Genomic DNA, 23,993 nt, shown 5'->3' on the forward strand with positions numbered 1-23,993 from the left:
ACGAAAAATACGGTATTTCCTCCCCAAGCAGGGTGTTTAAAGGTGTGGTGTGTTCGCAGTCCGTATATGCAACATGGAGTTGCAAATGCCACCTCTTTAACCTTCTGCATTTCTCCTTGTGTTTTTTTCTTACCTCCCTGTCCCAGTTTGGTCGCACGGAGGTGATCGACAACACGCTGAACCCAGAGTTTGTCCGGAAATTTGTGCTTGACTATTACTTTGAGGAGAAGCAGAACCTTCGTTTTGATGTGTGAGTCGCTTCTGGTCCTCTCCCCGACTTTGTGCCCCTGCCCTGACCCCCTTTTCTCTTACCACCCCTCTGCTTGCTTGATTCCTGGTTCTCTTTTCATAGAACCATGGAATGGTGGAGTCCAAAGGGACCTTGGGGGTCATCTAGTCCAACCCCCCCCTAAATTAAGGCTCGAACCCACAACCCTGAGATTAAGAGGCTCGTTGCCAGGGGCATCGCTGGATCCTTAAAAGACTTTTGGCACAAGCCCATAACAACTGGGGCTCCATCCCTGGCACAGCTGAAACTTTAGAGTCACTTTCAAAGGGAAAGCCATCCTGCAAGCGAAACTTTTTTTAAAATTTAGGTTTTAAGAGGGGAGGAAGGAAGGAGATCCGGGGTCCGATGCAAAAGAATAGGGCTCAACTCCCATGGTCCACCTCTGGCAGTGCCCCTGCCTTCTACATTCCTGTCCCAGATTGCAGGGCTGAGGCCTGCTTTCAAACCCTATTCCAAGCCAGACCTTCAATATGTTCCAGGGCCGGATTTAGGTTTGATGAGGCCCTAAGCTACTGAAGGTGATGGGGCCCTTTATATGTCCAGCTGCCCTTTGTCAAAAACAAATTCTCGCTGGTTTTTTGTGTGTTGAATACCGTATTCTTTGCTCTATAAGACTCACTTTTTCCCTCCTAAAAAGTAAGGGGAAATGTGTGTGCATCTTATGGAGCGAATGCAGGCTGCGCAGCTATCCCAGACGCCAGAACAGCAAGAGGGATTGCTGCTTTCAGTGCGCAGCGATCCCTCTTGCCGTTCTGGCTTCTGAGATTCAGAATATTTTTTTCTTGTATTCCTCCTCCAAAAACTAGGCGCGTCTTGTGCGTCTTATAGAGCGAAAAATACGGTATGTGCTATATGGTAATTTATGGACCTAATAGGTATCTAAAGCCATTTGCACATAACAAAATATGTATTTTATCAAAGTAATTGTTGAACTGAAATACAATTAAGTATAATAATAGTGAAATACAATTAAGAAGAAGTATATGAATAGTGAAATAATTATTAAGCTCTAACTGTATGTAGGTTTTATTTTATTAGTTTCTTATCTTATATTTTGGAAATGTACATCCAGTTGTTTTTCCCGTTAATTTTTTTGGGGGTCCCCAAGAGAGTGGAGCCCTAAGCTACGCTTGTTTAGCTTATACGTAAATCCAGAACGGATATGTTCTAACACCAAGGCAGTAATGCACTTTCTCTGTGCTTTTCCCAGCTACAATGTGGACTCCAAGACTAGCAACCTTCCCAAAAGCGTGAGTACATACCTCCCTAAATACGTCTGCAAAGGGGTTTGCTGCAGAGATGGGACCTAGAAAATGCAGTTATAGTTGAGGTCCTGGAAAGTCTGTTGCAAGTTGAAGGAAGGAAGGGAGGGAGGAAGTGCTGTGTTTTCCAAAAAAAGAACACAAAATGTTGGGCAGGAAAATAACCATCTGCCTTGGGCAATGAGCATTAATATCCGGAGAGCCCAGGATATTTTAGAATTGTAGAGCTGGAAGGGCCCGCAAGCTCCATCTAGTCCAACCCTCTGAAAATGTAGGAATCTCAACTGCTTAACAACCTCTAGGGAAGTAGAGTCCATCATCTTCCAAGGGAACTTGTTCCGCTGTCAAGCAGCTGAAATATACTCGGAATCAAGATTGGATTTCATGCTCTTTATTCAGCTCATAGTGGTGAGGAGGAATGGAAGTTCCCCCAGAATGTCTGCTTTATATACATTATTTACACAATGGGCCCTATGTGATTGGCTAATTCTGGGATTCACCTCTAGGCCAACCAGGTTGCGGATTCACTTCCACCTGGAGCTGGATTGGGTGGCTCCTGTGGACCAATCAGACTGCTGCATTCTGAATCCTGTTGTTCTAGGACCAATCAGACTGCTGCCTTTTGGGTCCTATTCAACTCAGTACATAACACCAGCTCTTACCATCAAAAAGTTCCTCCTGATCATAGAACTGCAGATTTAGAACCGCAAGTCATCTAGTTCAACCCCTCGCAATACAGGAACCTTCTTGCCCAACGTGGGACTCAAACCCACAGCCCCGAGATGAAAAGTCTCGTGCTCTACAACTGAGTTGTCTGTTTAGTCGGGATCCCAGTTTGTGCCATTTGCTCACACGACATGTTTTACAGTGGGTTTGGGGTCTCTCAAGAACAGATTTCTTGGGGACGCTTTGAGCCAAGCCCAAAGTGGAAATTTGGGGTAAGGTGGGGGAACTCTTTGGGGGTTCCTGAATAGTAGCAGGGATGGTGCCTCTAACTCCTGTATCTTGAATTTTATTTCCATGCTGCGTTTCCCATTATGACCTGCGTAGAAGGTAAGCTAAGTTCCGCCCCTTGAAGCGGCCACGCTGCCCTCTGCTGGTGGAGCCGGGTAGAGTGTGGTTGGGCTGGACCAAGCAAGGTTAGCAACATAGGAAATTGTCTTACAACAAGGCAGAGGGTTGCATACTCTCCAACATGCCGCAGAGGAAAATCGGGATGCGCGTCTTTTGGAGCCACGCTCCTGCGTGAGACACGTGGCTCGCGAGAGAGCACAGGCTCACAAATTTTTTTTTGGGGGGGTTGCGATTTTGCGGGAGCCAAAACAGGACGTTCCAGGATCCAGTCTGAAGCTGGGATGGCTTCTGTATTTCTGGGATGTCCTGTGATCGGCCCATTGAACACAGAGCATTGTTGACATGCTGCCTGGCAGCAGCTCTCTGGCATTCCCAGGTGAGAGTCTGTCCCAAGCTCTACCTGGAGCCACCAGCAATTGCAAGTGGGACTTCTTGCATGCAGTGCTCTTGCTGCGGCCCTTGCCACGGGTTGGGAGGGGATCAGGGGTGGGAGACAGCACCCGTCTCAGCCAGCTTTTGTGTACCATAGACTACACCTGGTGTAAAAACAGTCACCACCCTGGCTCCATGCCTGAGCACAACGACTCCGGGCATGGGCAAAAAATAGCATGGGCAAAAAATAGCAGAGCAGTAGACTGCCTTAAGGAACACGGGTGGTGCTGTGGGTTAAATCACAGAGCCTAGGACTTGCTGATCAGAAGGTCGGCAGTTCGAATCCCCATGACGGGGTGAGCTCTCGTTGCGCAGTCCCTGCTCCTGCCAACCTAGCAGCTCGAAAGCACGTCAAAGTGCAAGTAGATAAATAGGTACCGCTCCAGCAGGAAGGTAAACGGCGTTTCCGTGCGCTGCTCTGGTTCGCCAGAAGTGGCTTAGTCATGCTGGCCACATGACCCAGAAGCTGTATGCCGGCTCCCTCGGCCAGTAAAGCGAGATGAGCGCTGCAACCCCAGAGTCGGTCACGACTGGACCTAATGGTCAGGGGTCCATTTACCTTTAGATTGCCTTAAGCGCAGCTCTTGAGTTGCTGAGCCCAAAGAAACACACATAGGCAGCAGAATTCACCAGCAATAGTTTACTGAGGTTTAAAAGAGCAAAATGGTTGCAAAGTCCAAGTTCTGACAGGATCCCCAGTAAGGTTCAAAAATACTTCTTCAGCTCATGAGACCTCATCCAGTTACAGAAACAAAAGAACAGACAGGATAGATAGACTGTACAGAAAAAGATACAGACCTGCTCTGCAGGCAGAAGATACAGACTCACCTCAGAGCAGGAGCCTTGGGTCTCACAGACTCACCTGATAAACAACAGCTTCAGGCTTGTCTGTTTAGAAAGCGTGAGGAAGTTTTGCACCTATAAAACTCACAATCCCTGACATATTCAGAGTTGGGCCATTTTAAGGCCATGTTTAAGACCTTGTGGGGGGCCGGACTATATTTTGGAGGGGGGAAATGAACAAATTCCTATGCCCCACAAATAACGCAGAGATACATTTTAAGTAAAAGCACACATTCTATTGATGTAAAAACACCAGGCAGGCCCCACAAATAACCCAGAGATGCATTTTAAATAAAAGGACACATTCTACTCATGTAAAAAACACACTGATTCTTGGACTGTCCGCGGGCCAGATTGAGAAGGCGATTGGGCCGGATCTGACCCCCGGGCCTTAGTTTGCCTACGCATGTTCAAGTCCTTGCAATGTAGCTGGGATGAGAGGGTGCTTGGGAAAGTACCTGCTAGATCTCTCAGTTGCCGCAGAAAGCTGGCGATGCAAGAGGGCAGAAATGGGCATTAAATTACCAAATTGTTGGCTCTGTAATGAGGGGTGTGTGTCTCCCTTCCCATACTCTCCTAACCCCGCAAATCATCTGTGATCTCTCTCTCTCTCTCTCTCTCTCTCTCTCTCTCTCTCTCTCTCTCTCTCTCTCTCTCTGCCTGGCAGGGCTTCCTAGGACAGGCCTACATGGCGCTGGGCGAGGTCATCGGCTCCCAAAGGGGTCGCCTGGAGCGGCCCCTCACGTGAGTCATCATCATCGTTTATGCTTTTAATTATTTCATAAAACTCGTACACCGCTTGATTGGTTTTTTGGTTTTTTAAAAAAGCACCTCAAAGCCATTTACAAAAAGATGAAAGGAGATAATCGGGGGGAGGGGGGAATACAATGATACTTTAAAAAAATACAAAAAGTTAAAGTAGTAAAAGAGAATAAAAAATTACCTACCCACCTTGGAAGAATGGCAGATGCAACTAATAGACTATATGGAGATGGCGGAAATGACTGGCAGAATCCGAGACCAGGGAGAAGAGTTGGTGGAAGAAGATTGGAGGAAGTTTAAAACTTATTTGCAGAAATATTGTAAAATTTTTGAATGCTGATGACATTGAAATAAATTGAAGGGGTTCTAGCAACAAGGTAAAATGTAAGATGGGACCAATAATAGATAAATTAATAGGACATGAATTTGCTGAACCAATTTCTAAAAGGGATACAAAAATGGGAGACGCGAGGAAGTCAGGAAAATAAGTTAACTAAAGATGAGAAACTAAGAAAGAGGGAACTTTTGTTTTTCTTTTATATGTGTTTTTTCTTTTTCTATTTTTGTGTTTAATGTATGTACTTTTGTATTTTGTAATTTTGTATCTTTTTTGTTTTTTGTATTTTTCTAAATTTTTCTATTGATAAAACCTAATAAAATAATATATATATAAAAAAAATATTTGAATGCCACCTTTCCATGGTAAATTGTCCTCAAGATCACTCCCTCCCGGCTGGGCAATAATTATTTGGGAAATAATTCACAAAAGCGAGACTTCCCTCCAGAGTGAATGACAGTTTGTTCGCTTCTAGGATAAAGAACCAGAGGTGATTTGTTTTATTTAGTTCGTTTTGCCAATATGTCTTTAAAATGGGGGTGGAGAACTTGTGTTGGACTCCAGGTCCTACTAGCCCCGGCCAACATGGCCGATGATGGTCAAGGATAATGGGAGTTGTAGTCCAGCATCGACAGTAACAGGTTCCCCATTTCCTCTTTAAAACATGGAGCTTCCACAATCACGGTTGTCCTTGAACGTGCTCGGGGGTTTTTATGCCCATTTTAGCTCCGGTTTGTAAACGTTTGATACCCCCAAAGGTAATGAGAAAGAAAATATTAATAAAGGCCTTTCAGTGCTGTAGCTTTCGTTTGTTAAATTCTAAGTGCAGGGAGACTTTTCAGCATCCTTCGCCCACCCGGAAAGGGCACCTCTGATTCGCGTGTTTTAATTTTTCTTAAAAGTGAAGTAATTGACGAATCAGTTCAAAGCATCCTCGTTAATTGATTTATTAAGACGTTTAATTGATTGGCAGCCTAGTGAAAAGCAGAATCTAGCTCCCTAGAGGGGCATGCCAGCCAAGTGGACAGAAAGGGATGCTTATTTCAACTCTCCAAACCTGGAGATACGTTCTGCTGACCAGCTGCAGGGTGTGAGTAGCCGGTGTGAAGATTTGAGTGAGAAGCGTTAAGGTTGGGGACGTTCCCAAAATGAAGCCCGTTGGCTTGAAACACCTTGCGCCGAATGCCTCCTGCTGTGACGCAAAGGCCCCGCCAGAACCACCCCTCTCCCCCCTTGGGGGCTCTTTAGCTAGCAGCAAGGGCAAAATGGAGGCTATCAGGACCTGTCGCTCCTTCCATCACTAATTATTTTTGACAGGGCGTCCTTCTCACCACTGCCTGTCTTCCAAATACACAAAGTCAGAATGGATTGGCCGCTGCCACACCGATTAAAGTCAATTTGCCATGTTGCAAAGGGGGAAACAGGCTTGTCACTGCCACGCTACCCACCCTCTGCACTGCTCCCATCTCCCTCTATGTCTCCTCCAAGCAACGGGTCTTGGTCCCGCTAATAAGGCTCATGCCAGGGATGGGGGAAGCTACGGCCCTCTGGATTTTTTGGGACTCCTACTCCCAGCAGGTCCAGCTAGATGGTCAGTGGTCAAGGAGGATGGAAGTCAGACTCAAACAACTAGGGATGTGGGGTGGTGGTAATATAAGTGACTTTCCATATCATGCTTCCCAAATGGCAGATTTCAGGTAGGTCCTGGGGGGTTCTTTGTCAGTCTAATCTCCCTGTACCGCTTTTGTTTTCTAGTTCAGGGGAACTTTGACTTGAATGTTCAGAAACACTCATGGTGGGCTCCTCTGAAGCAATGCATTCTGGGAATTCTCTGGCATTGAGTGCGGAGGAGTTCTTTATCTTGTGTTTTGCCAGCCACACACACAGAAAGTCACTTTATGAGGATTAGTTACATCTTAGCACCTTGTTAAGAGCCTGTTATTCCTTTTAGTTAAGGTGATTACAGAGGGATTAAAATAAGGGGATTAGCAGCAAGGTAAAAGGCTGGGCCAAAAAGAGCACTTTGTTGCTGCTTTTCAGGGGTATTTCAGGGATGAGGAACCTGGGGCCCTTTAGACAGGACCAGGCTCCAACTTCCATCAGCCCCAGCCAGCATAGCCATTGGACAATGGGAGTTGTAGTCCAATATCTGGGAGGGCTGCCGGTTCCCCATCCTTCTTGCAGCGCCAAAAAGAGGCAGCCAAATTCTTGGCTGACAAGGCCTTCACTTGGTGGTTCAGAGTAATATTTGAACTTTCTCCCCTGAGTCCTGCCCAGTTACTCCAGTAACGTTACCACACAAGTGTCAGCAAAGCCAGCACGAATGAGGCCTTTCTGTGTGCAGCCATGGGATGTAGAGTACTTTCGAACTAAACCTATGTGTCTCTCTCTTTCTTTCCTTTCAGGGGGGTTCCAGGGAAGAAGTGTGGTACAATTGTGCTGTTCGCTGAGGAGCTCAGCAATTGTCGGGTGAGTTGCCTCCCAAGGTTGCTGGGAACCGTAGTTTCTGCCTCATCAAGCTACCCTTCCTAGCACCTGCTGCAAACTACAGTTCCCAGAATTCTTTGAGGGGAAAGTCACGTGCTTTAAATGTATGTTGAATGCGGTTTGAATGTATAGCATGCATCTGCACTCATTGAACGCAGCAGGGCTTTCTTCAGAAATGTATAGGATCGCACTATAATTCAATTGTGGCAGTGATGCATTTAGATGGATTTTTGAATCCCTGTTACATTTCGGTCAGGGCAAGCCAATTCAGTGCCCTCCAGATGTTGTGGACTACAACTCCCATCATCCCTAATCACTAGCTATGTCGGCTGGCTCCAGCAATATGGGAAAACAGGTTCCCTGTCTCTGTTTAAAAGGATGCTTCCTTCACTGGGCATAGATGACCAGTGAAGTGGCAGTTGAGGAGAGACCCTGAGCACAACCCAAAATAAACCCTCTGTGTGGATATAACCTTATTGTTATCCCCAACCGGCGATTTCGCCAACAACTGATGATGACTGACCTGCCTCACATTAGTTGTATCCATCCACCATTTCCCTCCCTCTTGCCCTTAGCCCATGGGTAGGAAAACTAAGGCCCAGGGGCCGGATCCGGCCCAATCGCCTTCTAAACCTGGCCCACAGACTCCCGCGGTCCGGGAATCAGCGTGTTTTTACATGAGTAGAATATATCCTTTTATTTAAAATGCATCTCTGGGTTATTTGTGGGGCCTGCCTGGCGTTTTTACATGAGTAGACTGTGTTCTTTTATTTAAAACACATCTCTGGGTTATTTGTGGGGCATAGGAATTCGTTCATATATTTCTTTCAAAATATAGTCCAGCCCCCCACAAGGTCGGAGGGACAGTGGACTGGCCCCCTGCTTAAAAAGTTTGCTGACCCCTGCCTTAGCCCCTTCTTATATGCTGACCGCCACTTCAGTATGCTTCAGGTACATCACCTGACGCCTCCTTGATTTCAGGCTATAAAGCTTTCTTTCTGCTTTTCCCCCTGCCGTATCGGTTTCTTCTACCCACAAACTGTTCACTCTACAAACACAGCACCGCTTGCACTAAGCTTGTGCTGTTGACTCTGTCCTCACGCTACAGTAAGCCCACAACTTACACAGGGGTTACCTTCCAGGGATCACACCTAAAGCCGAAACAGGCAGCGACTGTTTTGCACACATCCAACTGATGCGCGACTACTGACACATGTGTCCTTTAGGACCCGGAGAAGGGCACAAAGGGGGCAGAACTGGGGGGTGGGGCTCATGCCCTTTTAAAATGGCACCTCCTATGCCCCTTTTGTGCCTGGCGTGCTCTGGTCCATGGGGTCACGAAGAGTTGGACACGACTAAACGACTAAACAACAATGCCGCTGACTAAACGACTAAACAACAACAATGCCCCTGGGGGGTTTTTTGAGGAGGGGTTATTGCTTTTATTTTGACAATATATCTTGTGGTTTTATATTTTGATTTTGTTCTGTGAACCGACCGCCCTGAGACCTCTGGGTATAAGGCAGTATATAAATTCAATAAAAAATTATTATGTGCCTTGCGCCAACATGCACAGGGACCACGAACAAACCCGCCCCCCATGCAGAGTGGTCACCACCCGTATGGTCAAAACACATTAGGTTCAATGGGTGGTGGGATTGCCAAAGTCAGTTCCCTGGAAACCCCAGGAAACTTCCTCCTCCTTGGTCTCAGTGTTGCCCTTGTAAGGAAGAGGATGGCGGAGACAAAATGATAATTCATTAGCCCTGCCTACGATTGGCTGCGGCTGTGCCTCTCATGGGTTCTGGCGCCACCTGCTGTTGTCCTCCTGCCTTACGCTCTGCCAGTCCCATGGGCTATGCATATATTAGTCTTGAGGATGTCCCCACCTCAATCTGATATAGCTTTTCCCTTCCAGGACATTATCACCATGCAGCTGTGTGCGAACAAGCTGGACAAGAAGGATTTCTTTGGCAAATCCGACCCCTTCCTTGTCTTCTACCGCAGCAACGAGGATGGCACGTACGCAAGAAATACCTGACACCCGCCTTAACTGTAATGTTTGTGGCAGAGCCATTCCTTGATCCAGAACACGAATTCCAGAATGCTCCGGGCTTGCAGTAGGCAGAGGGAGAGGGGAGTTCTGGAAGGAAGAAGGTCTAGCCTGCGTGTAGCTGTAAGCAAGGAAGGATCTCTAAAATATACCTCCTGCCTAATAAGAGTGGTCTGAGTCCAGGTTCTTATTTCCCAGGACTCTGAATACAACACAAGTAGAATTGTAGCTCTGGAAGGAACCCCAAAGGTCATCCAGTCCAACCCCCCTGCAATGCAGCAAACTAATACATCAGTTTCTGCGCTTTACTCATATTCCATTTTACATTGTGGCTCCATGTGCACTACGTATTTAAAGCAGCATCGTACCACTTCAAACAGGGCTTCCCTCGCCCCAATGAATCCTGGGAACTGTAGTTTGTTAAGGGTGCTGAGAGTTGTCAGGAGACCTCGCCCCCCCCATTGTCCTCACAGAGCTACAGTTCCCTGAGTTGTTCAAGAGCCAATCCCTCTTCCCAGAGAGCTCTGAGAATTGTGGCTCTGTGAAGGGTAATGGAGGTCTCCCCACAACTCTCAGCACCCTTAGCAAACTACAGTTCCCAGGATTCTCTGGGGGAAGCCGGGCGCTTTAGGAGCAAGATATGGACAGACGCTCACCAAAACACATGCTTTTTAATGCGTGTGTAGTAGAAAGGAAAATATTGAGATCTGCAGCTAAACACGTGCTGCGGTCTATGGTTTCTGCTTAAAGGTAAAGGGACCCCTGACCATTAGGTCCAGCTGTGGCTGACTCTGGGGTTGCGGCGCTCATCTTGCTTTATTGGCTGAGGGGAGCCGGCGTACAGCTTCCGGGTCATGTGGCCAGCATGTCTAAGCCGCTTCTGGCAAACCAGAGCAGCGCACGGAAACGCCGTTTACATTCCCGCTGGAGTGGTACCTATTTATCTACTTGCACTTGGACGTGCTTTCGAACTGCTAGGTTGGCAGCTGGGACTGAGCAACGGGAGCTCACACCGTCGCGAGGATTCGAACCGCCGACCTTCGGATCGGCAAGTCCTAGGCTCTGTGGTTTAATCCACCGCGCCACCCGCGTCCCTTATGGTTTCTGCTTAGATGTAGCTAGAAGTACAGGACCCTTGTGCTCATGAGATGAATCCCTAACGTATCGTACGGCCTGCCCAAGTCATAACCCTTAACCATCCATATTTCCCGCCATGCCTATATTGCCTTTTCGTTTCTGCCGCCATGCCCACAAAGACACACAGCAGCGCTTCCTGTTCTCCTGTGCCCATTGCCATGACCCTTTTCCTGGTTCCAGGTTCACCATCTGCCACAAGACGGAGGTCGTGAAGAACAACCTGAATCCCGTGTGGCAGCCATTTTCCATCCCTGTGCGGGCCCTGTGCAATGGGGACTATGACAGGTCAGAGTTTATATACCGTTCTGATAATTGTAAGGTTCTCACACACACTGTGGGCCGCACTACAAAAAAACTTCCTTCAAAATTGAGAAGTACAGCTGTACCTCAGTTTTCGAGCATCTTGGAAGCCAAACGTTTCGTTTTTTTCTAACACCGAAAACCCGGATGTAATTGCTTCCGTTTTTGAACACTTTTCGGAAGTCGAATGACTTCGGCTGTATTTTTTTTTTTTAAATCAATTGACTTTGCTGACCAACATTTGCGCCTTGGCTGTCGAACGTTTTGGAAGTCAAACGGTCTTCCAGAACAGATTACCGTACAGTGGTACCTCGGGTTACATACGCTTCAGGTTACATATGCTTCAGGTTACAGACTCCGCTAACCCAGAAATAGTGCTTCAGGTTAAGAACTTTGCTTCAGGTTGAGAACAGAAATTGTGCTCCGGCGGCGCAGCGGCAGCAGGAGGTCCCATTAGCTAAAGTGGTTAAGAACAGTTTCAGGTTAAGAACAGACCTCTGGAACGCATTAAGTACTTAACCCGAGGTACCACTGTATGTTCAACAACCGAAGTACCACTGTATTCTCTGGAAACAATAAGGCACTTTGTTTTAGCACATGGAACAATCCTGAAGCCATCTTGCCTGTCTTAGTGACCGCAAATATTTCCCCTGAGGTAGAAGGATGTGCCTTGAGGGGGGCAGGGAGGGGAACGCTTTCCCAACCTTTCTTTTCACTTACAAATCTTTCAAATCCTGTTGAAAGAGCATATTTTGTGTATGAACAGGAGGGGGGTGGGCAGGTCTGTGACCATGGTTTCAGAAACTAGGGTATTTTTACCACTTCAAAGGAATGGCCCTGCAATCAGCAACCATTATCAGGTATCTTGACAAACAGGAGAAAAAGCCACACTTCAGAATCTCCACATAGGGATGGCAGAGACCCCGGCCTGTAATTCTAAAGAGAGATTCTGTCCACTACTGTAGACAGTACTAAGCTACATGCAGTATTGCTGGGTTAAGGCAGCGGTCTGTGTTCCTGTGTATGGCATCAGGGTGAGCTCCAAGGGTTGAGTATTTCTGACAAAGGCCCTCACAGAGCACCCAAACAGATCAGACGTTGGGGAAAAGTTTCACACACACAAGCCCCGCAAGTCGGGGACCTTCTCAGAACCGTAATATTTCTTTCAGCCTTGGTTTGTCACTTGCATTCCAGGACGGTGAAGATTGACGTCTTTGACTGGGACCGGGATGGCAGGTGAGGAGGTGGTGGGGTCTGCATAGTCTCTAGAACATTCTCTAGTTCTGTGGGAGAACCAACCTATGGGTCACTTTGAGGATCAGTCACTCAAATCAGGATATAAATCACATACATGTGTGATTTTATAGTGCAGTCCTGTGCACATTTACTTGGAAATATTTTATTTCTTCTTCTTTGGCAATCACTCATAGTCGAGTAAGATTGTCTTAACAGTGAGCAACACGGTCTTAACAGTGAGTCTGTAAGTGACTGTGGAGGCCAATTCTGGATCCACACGTCCTTCCACAGTGGGAACATAGGTTTCCAGGCAGGAGTTGATCATTGAGAGGGTTTGTCAAGCGTGCCTTCTCTCTTTCATCCTGAGTTTGAGCATCTTCAAAGTCCATGACACGTTTGGTAAAGGCTGTTCTCCAATTGGAGCACTCGCAGACAAGTGTTTCCTAGTTGTCAGTGTTTATACTGTGTTTTTTTAGATTTGCCTTGAGTCTTTAAACTTCTTTTGTTGACCACCAGCATTACACTTTCCATTTTTAAGTTCGGAATAGAGTCATTGTTTGGAAGACGGTAATCAGGCATCCAAACAACATGACCAGTCCAACAAAGTTGATGCTGAAGAATCATTTGCCTGGAAATATATCACATTGAAGTCGCAGGGTTTTCTCCTGAGTTACGTGTGTATAGGACTGCAGCTATTTAGGCTTGAATTAGTCTCTGCCAACCCGGTGCCCTGCGGATGTTCAGGGCTGTAATTCTCACCAGCCCCACATGCTGGCTGTGGGGTTAAGAGAGTCACAGTCCAGGTTGATGAACTCTGACTTTAATAATGAAAATAAAGAAGCAGCAGAAGAAAAATCCCAAACAACACCATTTTCAAAGTAATTGAGTTGTTCTGTGTTGAACTGAGGCTGGAAGTAGCAAGGAAGACTTGGCCAGGGCTAAGGGAGAACCATCCCAGGACATCTAATGTAGCAAATACAGTGGTGCCCCGCAAGACGAATGCCTCGCAAGACGAAAAACTCGCTAGACGAAAGGGTTTTCCGTTTTTGAGCTGCTTCGCAAGACGAATTTCCCTATGGGCTTGCTTCGCAAGACGAAAACGTCTTGCGTTTTTTGCAAGTTTATTTCCTTTTTCTTAACACCCTTAATACAGTTGCGACTTGACTTTGAGGAGCAACTCATAGAACGCGGTGTGGTAGCCCTTTTTGAGGTTTTTGGTGATTTTTGAAGCTTTTCCAAAACTTTTCCGACACCGTGCTTCGCAAGACGAAAAATTCGCTAGACGAAAAAACTCGCGGAACGAATTAATTTCATCTTGCGAGGCACCAGTGGCGTAGCGTGGGTTGTCAGCACCCAGGGCAAGGCAAGTAATTTGCGCCCCCTAACCCGTGGATTTGCGCCTCCTAACCCTAACCCCCAGATGTTGCGCCCGGTGCGGCCGGGCCCCCCTGCACCCCCCACGCTACGCCACTGCGAGGCACCACCGTATGACATTATTAGCAAATAGGCACATAGGCATAAAAGGTTTAAATAGGCACATAGGCATAAAAGTGAGGAAAGCACTGTGCGAATAGAATAAAGGAACAGCACTAGGGCCAGAAAAGCAGAGTTGCCCTGAAGCAACGGAGGGATCTGCCTCTGCGTTAGGGCTCCCTGAGAGCATCCACTCTGCTCCTGTTTGCAGAAATATCTCCGCTCTTCCCCTTCCCGGCTTCCAAGGCCCTTTCAAAAACATTCGACCCGAAAGTGCTTTCAGCGCTCCCGTTTTGTGCAGTTCTTTACAAAATATATATATATCACAGCCTCTGTTTTCTTTCTGAATAGGGCCAAGATCCATGCATGAGAAAGGTGGCAGAGTGAACTGTACCACTTCCGGCTGCAGGTGGGAGATACCATTTCTAATGCTCCCCTGAAAGGACCTGCAGTTTGTGGGGAGAGAGAGAAATAAGGGAGAGAGAGAGAGGTTTTACCTCAGCACACTCCCTGCTGTGATTAATTCCCTGCTTGCAGGTTTCTGTTTCTGAATGCAGGAGAGCACTCAGAAACAGTTATCTCCTTCCCCGCCTGCTTTCTGGACTGGTACATTTTACCATCTCAATCTGCTGCAGCCTGGAGGGCACTAAGTTGGCCAAGGTTGTTCTGGTGTATATGTAGATCTATGAAGCAGGAGTGCAGAAACTGTGGCCTGCTGCTGCTGCTGCTAGACTACCAAATCTCATCAACCCCAGCTAACATGGCCATTTTGTCTGGGCCTGAGATGGCAGCTGAAGTCTAGCAGCCTTTCACAGAATCATAGCGCTGGAAGGGACCACACGGGTCATCTAGGCCAACCCCCTGTAATGCAGGAATCTTTTTGCCCAACACAGGGCTCGAACCCACGACCCTGAGATTCAAGGCTCATAGGTATACCACTCTTCTAGAAAAGCAAAGAGTCTCTGGTGAGAACTGGAATGGGTGAAGTAGCTGAGATTGTCTTGGGGAGTAGGAGCTCAATGCTTGGTGTTCTGGAATTATTATTATTATTATTATTATTATTATTATTATTATTATTATTATTATTATTACTGTTCAGGGAAGTTTTTAATGTATGACATTTTAGTATGTTTTTGGTCTCTGTGGAAGCCACCCAGGGTGGCTGGGGAAACCCAGCCAGATGGGCGGGGTACAAATAATAAGGTAAAAGGTAAACGTACCCCTGCCCGTACGGGCCAGTCTTGACAGACTCTAGGGTTGTGCGCTCATCTCACTCTAGAGGCCGGGAGCCAGCGCTGTCCGCAGACACTTCCGGGTCACGTGGCCAGCATGACAAAGCTGCTCTGGCGAGCCAGCGCAGCACACACGGAAACGCCGTTTACCTTCCCGCTAGTAAGCGGTCCCTATTTATCTACTTGCACCCGGGGGTGCTTTCGAACTGCTAGGTTGGCAGGCGCTGGGACCGAGCAGCGGGAGCGCACCCCGCCGTGGGGATTCAAACCGCCGACCATGCGATCGGCAAGTCCTAGGTGCTGAGGTTTTACCCACAGCGCCACCCGCGTCCCTACAAATAATAAATTATTATTATTATTATTATTATTATTATTATTATTATTATTATTATTATTATTACTACTACTACTACTACCCATCCTTCAGCCTATTTTCCTAGGGCACGTTTCAGCATTGAAACTCAACATTGAAACACAATATAAAGGTAAAGGGACCCCTGACCATTAGGTCCAGTCGTGACCAACTCTGGGGTTGCGGTGCTCATCTTGCTTTACTGGCCGAGGGAGCTGGCGTACAGCTTCCGGGTCAAGTGGCTAGCATGACTAAGCTGCTTCTGGCGAACCAGAGCAGCGCACGGAAACGCTGTTTACCTTCCCGCCGGAGCGGTACCTATTTATCTACTTGCACTTTGACGTGCTTTCCCTGGCAGGAGCAGGGACCGAGCAACGGGAGCCCACCCCGCCACGGGGATTCGAACCGCCGACCTTCTTATCGGCAAGTCCTAGGCTCTGTGGTTTAACCCACAGCGCCACCCGCGTCCCGAAACACAATATAGAAACAATTTAAAACAACTTTCAGTTGCAGTTTTTAGGTGGCTCCCCAAAATATGCACCTCATGGGTCAAAAGCCAGGGCAAAGAGATGCATATTCAGCAATCCCAGGAGAAGCTGTATAATAAAGATGCCAGGATATAGCATCTGTGGGATGGAAGCTCCACCACTTAGGGGCTACTACAGAGAATGCCCTCTCCAAGATTGCCCCACCTCAAGCTTCTGAAAGCGGAGGAACTACCAATAGGACTCCCTCTGCCCATCTTGGCACCCAAGAGGATCTGTAGGAGAGGAGACAGACTTCCAGGTGTTCGGTGCCCAGGTCATTTAGGGCTTTGCACACTAACTTGAGCACCTCAAATTGGGTGCTTGAATTGACAGCCAGCGCAGCTGTTTTAACACGGGGGTGCCTTCAAGCAGGTATGCTTAAATAGCTGAGCTCTGACATGAGTGTAAGACTGTGCCAGAACCAATTGGCTGAACTGTTTCTTCCTCTTTGGCCCAACAGCCATGATTTTATCGGGGAGTTTGCCACAAGCTACAGAGAGCTCTCTCGGGCCCAGAACCAGTTCACCGTCTATGAGGTAAGCTTCTTTCAACTTAAATACTTAACACTGAGCAACGCTAGTTTTTGTTTGTGGGGTTGTTTTTTGCATGGCTAGAGTTGTAACTTGAATCAACAGATTGTGTTTCTAGAGTGGAATCCTCTGAATGTACCAGACTTGTAGGAGCTGTGAATGGTGCTGTTCTTGTTTTTTGTAAAAACTTCATGTTTCTAGTCCCCATTGGTATGGGGGGAAAGCTCAAAAGAATGAAGGCCATGGTCTGGATTTGGTTTCCACTGTGGACTTTTTCAGGCTGTGTACAGACTATACCTTTAAAACACACTCTTTCCCTCAAAGAATTGTGGGCACTGTAGTTTGATAAGGATTGCTGGGAATTGTAACTCTGTGAGGAGTAAACTACAGGGCCCAGAATTCTTTGAGGGGGAAAACATACTCTGAATGTGTTTTAAAGGAACAGGTGGTGTGCAGCCTTAGTTGCCAGCTTTTGAACTGGCCCCTGTCAATGTCCCTTTAATGGTGATTTGATCCACAACAATTAATAGGTGATAAGCTTTGGCCAGGGGTCAGCAGACTTTTTCAGCAGGGGGCTGGTCCACTGTCCCTCAGACCATGTGGGGGGCTGGACTATATTTTGGAGGGAAAAAATGAACAAATTCCTATGCCCCACAAATAACCCAGAGATGCATTTTAAATAAAAGGACACATTCTACTCATGTAAAAACACGCTGATTCCCAGACCGTCCGCGGACCGGATTTAGAAGGCGATTGGGCCGGATCCGGCCCCCGGGCCTTAGTTTGCCTACCCATGGCTTTGGCTCTTTCCATGCTGCAATAAGCTTCAGCACTTGATTTCTGCTGATCAGGCTGATCAGTTGAAGGCAGAAGAGGGGCCGCAGCTGAGAGTCAGAGAACATACAGTATTTTTCACTCTATAGGACGCACTTTTTCCCCTCCAAAAATGAAGGGGAAATGTGTGTGCATCCTATGGAGCGAATGCAGGCTTTCGCTGAAGCCTGGAGAAATTTTTTTTCTTTATTTCCCCCCCTAAAAACTAGGTGCACCCTATACGGTACTTTTCATGCATAAGGCGCCAGGTTTAATCCTTGGCAACTACATCAGGCAATAGGAAAGAACCCTGGAGAGCTGCTGCCATCCAAGTAGACAGTATTGGGCTAGGTAGACAAATAGTCTGACCCGGTATAAAGCACGTTCTTAGGAGCAGACTGGACTGCATTTGGAAGCTGACTTGTATTGAGTCAGACCATTGCTCCATCATTCTAGCTCAATATTGTCTACACTGACTGGCAGCAGCTCTCCAGGGTTAAAGGTGCAGACACTCCTAGCCATGCCTGGAGATGCAGGGAATTGAACCCAGGACGTTCTGTGTGCAAAGCAGGTGCTTTACCCCTGAGCTCTTAGATGTTTCTTTTCTTTTCTGGCCAGTTGGCAACCCAGTCATTACTCCCCAGCTACTGCTTAATGGTTTCCAATATCTCAACTCCCATTATTCCTCCCCCGCCCTAACTGTTTTGTATTGAGAACAAACCATGTACATACCCACCCTAGATGATGCTGTCTCAATAAGTATTATTATCACTTTGGGTGATGTTGCACAGTTTGCGCCTGCAGTTTAATAAAATCCAGCATCTCTGATCTGGCAGAGGGAATAAATAATCATCCTGAATCTGCTCACAGCGAACTTCAGCGTGCGGCGTTATGAGAAATAGGGGGAGCATTAGGGGCTGGCGGGAGGTGGGATACCAAACAAGATTTCTTTGGGATGCCTTGGCAGGCAGACTCTGCTCGTGCTCAGAGTTGCTTCGCATAATATATTTAGCATGCAGCCACGTCGCACGGTATATGCTAAAAAAGTTACCATTGTGTTCAGTAATATACAGTGGTACCTCAGGTTAAGTACTTAATTCGTTCTGGAGGTCCATACGTAACCTGAAACTGTTCTTAACCTGAAGTACCACTTTAGCTAATCGGGCCTCCCACTGCCGCCACGCTGCCGGACCACGATTTCTGTTCTTATCCTGAAGCAAAGTTCTTAACCTGAAGCACTATTTCTGGGTTAGCGGAGTCTGTAACCTGAAGCGTATGTAACCTGAGGTACCACTGTACAGTTGTACCTTGGAAGTCGAACGGAATCCGTTCTGGAAGTCCGTTCGACTTCCAAAACGTTCGGAAACCAAAGTATGGCTTCTGATTGGCTGCAGGAATCTCCTGCAGCCAATCGAAAGCCGCGGAAGTCCCATCGGACATTCAGGTTCCAAAGAACATTCGTAAACACTCACTTCCAGGTTTGCAGCATTCGGAAGCCAAAACATCCGAGTACCAAGGTGTTAGGGATCCAAAGTCTGACTGTATATGGATGTGTGAAGGAAAGAATTTTCCCAACAGCGGCTGCTCCCCACCCCAAAATTCCGCTTGCCCATCCCAATCCCTGGCACTCTCCCAATTTTGTTGGGCTCCATCTCCCATCAGCCACAGCCAGAAGGGTCAGGGATGATGGGAACTGTAGTCCAAAACATCTGGAGGGCACCAGGTTGGGGGAAAGCCATAGCTCAGCTGGCAGAGCATCAGGTTTGAATGCAAAAGGTTCCAGGTTCAGTCTCTGGCTGAGAAAGACTTCTCTGGAGAGCAACTGGCCGTCAGTGTATTCTGTTTATTTATTTCCTATCCCACCCTTCCTCTATAAGGAGCTCAAGAAGATCTACACGGTTCCCTTTCTTATTTTATCCTCGCAACAACCCTGTGAGGTAGGTTAGGATGAGAAACAGTAGCTGGCTCAAGCTCACAGGGAGCGTTGTGGCTGAGCGGGGATTCGAACCCTGCTCTCCCAGGTCTTAGTCCAACACTCTAACCACTGCACCATGCTGGTTCTCACCACTGAACTGCTGTAGATCAGGGGTCAGCAACCTAAGGCCCATGGGCCAGAAGCAGCCAGCAGAGGTCATTTGACCTGCCCATGAGCCCCAAACTGAGCTGCCTGCTCTCGCGCTGTGCTGAACCAGCGCATTGTGGCACAGGGACTCACTTCTGCGGCACCAGAAATCACATCTGCGCATGCGCAGACGCTGGAAATCAGAGGCATGGGCGCTCATGCACTCACACAATCCTGCCCACAGAGGGATCTCGCTGGGACCGTTCTGGCCCAGGCAAGATAAACTTTGCCGAGCCCTGAACTAGATGGCTGCAGGGTCTGTAAGGCAGCAGCCAAGAAGGTGGGTTGGCTAGTGACTAGTGGGGGAGCCAGGCTGGAGTGCGTCTTTCCTTGAATCTGGGCCCCGGCATCTGGAACTATTTCCGCATATAAACTATTTGCAGGGCGGCAGTTCTCCGCTTGTGGCAATCTGAAACGGCCAACAGATATCTCTGTGGTACCCACTCCGTTGCTGAGACAAAAAGTGTTATGTACTGAAGTTCTCACCCTGGGCCAGCAGGGGGATACTGTAGATAGTTATGCAAATAAGGGATCGAAAATGACGTTCAGTGATTGGATAGTTTTAGAAAATTGTTACAGTTACGTTGTACTGGAGCTCTATATAAGCAGGCTGACTGAACCCTTCAGTTCAGTTCTGTTCTGGCCTGTGAATAAACAAGAACTGTTTGAAGAATCGCTGTGTCCTGATATGTTCACCCACAACGTAACAAAAAGTATGGGCACAGGGGGCATGGAGGAGACCCTTCATGAACTCCACAAGGCCCGCCCCGACTCTCGCCAGATTTAGCCCAATCATCCTGCCTCATGTAGCATTTTTAAATTGTTGGTGACTGAGTGGGGCGTCTGCCTGCATTCCTAGCATGGGGTCACACGGTGTATTTTGCCACACAAACAGAAGAGCGTTGGGATGCTCAAGGAAGCTGCCGGCTGGCCCCCCAGAAGGAAATGCACTACAATCCATATTGCACTGCAATCTAGATAATTGCCCTAGACAGGAATTTAAAGCAAAAAACGGTTGCAGCAGAAAAGTGACTGGATCTGAGAGGACGTGCTGGTCTCATCTCTCTCTTTTTCTTTTGCTGGCAAACCGGACCCACAGGATCACTTTTGAGTTATCTGGATTTCTAGTAGTGGCTTTGTCTATTAAAAAGGAATGAGGCAAATCCCCTATGATTGATTGCCAGCATGATTTAGAATAATGAAGGTGGATGAAGGATGTCAGGCAGGAAGGGGATTGCCGACTCTGTTGCTAAAGTGTTGGGTCGAATTGTAAATGAGCAGTCTCCTTTTTTGTTTTATTTTTTTGATAGTGAGAGTTACAGTGAAAGTTCTGTAGTTGTTCTCCTTGCAAAAGATACAGGATACCGCATAGGATCAGATGCTGCAACAGACACTGCACTCTTCTTACTCTGTTTTCATTACAGTGGTACCCCGCAAGACGAACGCCTCGCAAGACGGAAAACCCGCTAGACGAAAGGGTTTTCGGTTTTGGAGGCACTTCGCAAAACGAATTTCCCTATGGGCTTGCTTCGCAAGACGAAAGCCCATAGGGAAATCTCCGGGGACCTCTTTTAAATGCTAGCGGTGGGGAGCAAAGCCTTCCCCCCCCCTCCGGCCTTCAGAAGAGGTCCAGGAAGGCTGGCGGGGGCCGAAAGGCTTTGCTCCCCAGCGCCAACATTTTAAAAGCAGTCCGGGATAGCAGGGAAGCGCTTCCCGCTATCCCGGACGGCTTTTGAAGGCAGGAGAGGTCCGCGAAGCCTGGGCGCGCTGATGTCAGCTCGCGCAGGCTTCGGCATGCCGGCAACTGTCCGCCAGCAGCAGCAGCGCTGCCGCTGCTGGCGGAGAGGTCCGCGAAGCCTGGGCGCGCTGATGTCAGCGCGCGCAGGCTTCGGCATGCCGGCAACTGTCCGCCAGCAGCGGCAGCGCTGCCGCTGCTGGCGGAGAGGTCCGCGAAGCCTGGGCGCGCTGATGTCAGCGCGCCCAGGCTTCGGCATGCCGACAACTCTCCGCCAGCAGCGGCAGCGCTGCCGCTGCTGGCGGAGAGGTCCGCGAAGCCTGGGCGCGCTGATGTCAGCGCGCACAGGCTTCGGCATGCCGGCAAGTCTCCGCCAGCAGCGGCAGCGCTGCCGCTGCTGGCGGAGAGGTCCGCGAAGCCTGGGCGTGCTGATGTCAGCGCGCAGGCTTCGGCATGCCGGCAACTCTCCGCCAGCAGCAGCAGCGCTGCCGCTGCTTGCGGAGAGGTCCGCGAAGCCTTGGCCGGACAGCTTTTGAAGGCAGGCGGGGGGGGGAGCAAAGACTTTCGCCCCCGCCAGCCTTCAGAAGAGGTCCAGGACCTCTTCTGAAGGCTGGCGGGGGGCAAAAGTCTTTGTCCCCCCTGCCTGCCTACCCAGGGGCTTTTAAATTGCCCCGGACAGCAGAGAAGTCCTCCGCTGGCCCCGGGGCGATTTTAAAATGCCGCCCGCCAGCATTTTAAGATCGCCCCGGACAGCGGAGAAGCCCTTCGCTGTCCCGGGGTTTTTTAAAATGCTGGGGGTGGGAAGAAAAGCCCTTGTCCCCCCCCCCAGCCTTCAGAAGAGGTCGGGGGACAGACTGTCCCCGGACCTGGTCTGAAGTCGGTTTCCCTAGGAATGCATTAATTGATTTTCAATGCATTCCTATGGGAAACTGTGCATCGCAAGACGAAAAACTCGCAAGAAGAAAAAACTTGCGGAACGAATTAATTTCGTCTTGCAAGGCACCACTGTATATTTTGAGTGATGTTGTTGTTGTTGTTGTTACTATTATCATTATCATTATTATTATTAGATTTGGCAATAGCTCTTGGATAAGCAATAAACGTTTGATTTGATTTTGAGTTATAGATCGCTTTACGTACAAGATCCCCAAAGAGATGTGATGTTCAGAACCTGTCTGGCAACCCGGAAAACAAGTTTGCTTTCCCTTAAGTCAGGCATAGGCAACCTCAGCACTTCAGGTCTTTTGGGACTACAACTCCCATGATCCCTAGCTAACAGGACCAGTGGTCAGGGATGATGGGAATTGTAGTCTCTAAACATCTGGAGGGCCGAGTCTGCCTATGCCTGCCTTAAGTGAAACTACAAGCAAACTTTGAGCCATACCCCAGTTGCTTCTATCTCAGCTATCTAGTTTGGAACTGACATCTTTCCTTTGGGCCTCATCATCCCCTCTCTCCACCCCTCAAAGAAGCCGTTGCAACACCCATCATCTGCCCTGCTTCTTACTAAAGTTTCCTGTTGCTAGACAGGACAAATAGAAATTATTGAAAAATATTGATCATGGCAACAGATCTTCTTCTTCTTCTTCCTCCTCCTCCTCCTCCTCCTCCTGCTCTTTTCATTTTATTTCCATACTACTTTATATTTTTAAGGGGAGAAAATCTCAAAGCAGTTTACAACCTACATTAAAACAGCAAATAAAACAATCCAGAATAAAACCTTACTGAAGAAACCCGAATACAAATTATACATTTAAATACAATTAACATTCCTTCAAACATAATTAACAGGAAACTAAAATATTATCCTAAACGTGTTTTTTTTTTAAAAAACACACTACTGCAGAACGCACGTTTAGCAGAGCAAAGTTAACAAAAGAATTATCTTAAACATTTCCAAATTAAAGCGTCACTAAGTGAAGTCAAATATAAAACAGCATAAGTAGCAAAAGAATAAAATATTCTCATAAGCACAGAACATATCTGCTGCTGTAGCTGCAAATCCTGCCAATGGCGGTTCATGGCCGGGGCTGTGGACGCTCATGCTATATGAGCTGGGTCTGCACCAAAAGCCAATCAAGAGAGACTCTGTCCTCTTCAGCAGGTTCAGCTTTTGTAGCTGGAGTCAATCAGGGCCCTGCGCTCCCAGGCCAGGTAGAAAAACCCCTGTAAGGCAGGAGCAGGTCTTCCAGGACTCACAGCCAACTTAGATGAGCAGTTACAGTGGTACCTCGGGTTACACACACTTCAGGTTACAGACGCTTCAGGTTACGGACTCCGCTAACCCAGAAATAGTACCTCAGGTTAAGAACTTTGCTTCAGGATGAGAACAGAAATTGTGTGGCGGCAGCGGGAGGCCCCATTAGCTAAAGTGGCACCTCAGGTTAAGAACAGTTTCAGGTTAAGAATGGACCTCCAGAACGAAATAAGTTCTTAACCCGAGGTACCTCTGTATTAGGAATGTAGAAGGCTGCCTTATACCGTGGTACCTTCAAGGGGCCACTAGGGGCGCATCGGAAGATGGCTGACAATAACATCTCTCCGACCCACACGAGGTAATTAGGAGGCTGTGATGGGAGTAAATAGCCTCCCTACCCCCCCCCAAGGATGTGGGGGGGGCTGCCCTTCCCTGCTGTGCCCTACACCACCCCCGAATTTGTGGGGATGGGGGCACTAGGCAGAACCCTCCTGAGGATCTCGGGCTCCTGGACGCTGTCTCTGATCCGCGCCTCTAGCTGCAATAACTTCAAAAGAAACAATTAGGAGGAAGCGAATGCACATATTTCAAGGAAGGAGGGGGAGTAAAGACTGCTAACTGAAGAGATCTCTGATAAACAAGACGGGTTGGAGGAACAAGGATAAATCATGAGAAGATCATCAAGGCTCAGTATGCCAAAGGGACTGGATGGGGGAGGGGGAAAAAACTTTCATTTCTTTCCTCTATGTGATTAACCAAGAATCCCCCCCCCCACCTAAGCCAGAAATGTCGTTTTAATG

At 48.0% G+C, this 23,993-nt stretch overlaps 1 protein-coding gene across 3 annotated transcripts in view; it reads left to right on the top strand.

Annotated features, from left to right (window-relative positions):
• CPNE9 (copine family member 9) overlaps positions 1-23,993 on the top strand; it is a 63,918-nt gene that overhangs the window by 24,939 nt on the left and 14,986 nt on the right. The window contains exons 4-11 of one of the 3 annotated variants that reach the window (XM_081182784.1): positions 147-250; positions 1,500-1,539; positions 4,568-4,644; positions 7,405-7,468; positions 9,405-9,508; positions 10,857-10,961; positions 12,171-12,212; positions 16,257-16,332. In XM_081182784.1, the coding sequence (XP_081038910.1) occupies positions 147-250; positions 1,500-1,539; positions 4,568-4,644; positions 7,405-7,468; positions 9,405-9,508; positions 10,857-10,961; positions 12,171-12,212; positions 16,257-16,332 (612 nt within the window). Of the gene's footprint in view, positions 1-146; positions 251-1,499; positions 1,540-4,567; positions 4,645-6,633; positions 6,956-7,404; positions 7,469-9,404; positions 9,509-10,856; positions 10,962-12,170; positions 12,213-13,835; positions 14,095-16,256; positions 16,333-23,993 lie in introns of those variants that run through there. The other 2 variants (XM_081182785.1, XM_081182786.1) reach the window with 2 other exon arrangements.

Source organism: Podarcis bocagei (assembly GCF_964188305.1).
Source record: "Podarcis bocagei genome assembly, chromosome: 2".
In the NCBI taxonomy this organism is placed as follows: Eukaryota; Metazoa; Chordata; class Lepidosauria; order Squamata; family Lacertidae; genus Podarcis; species Podarcis bocagei.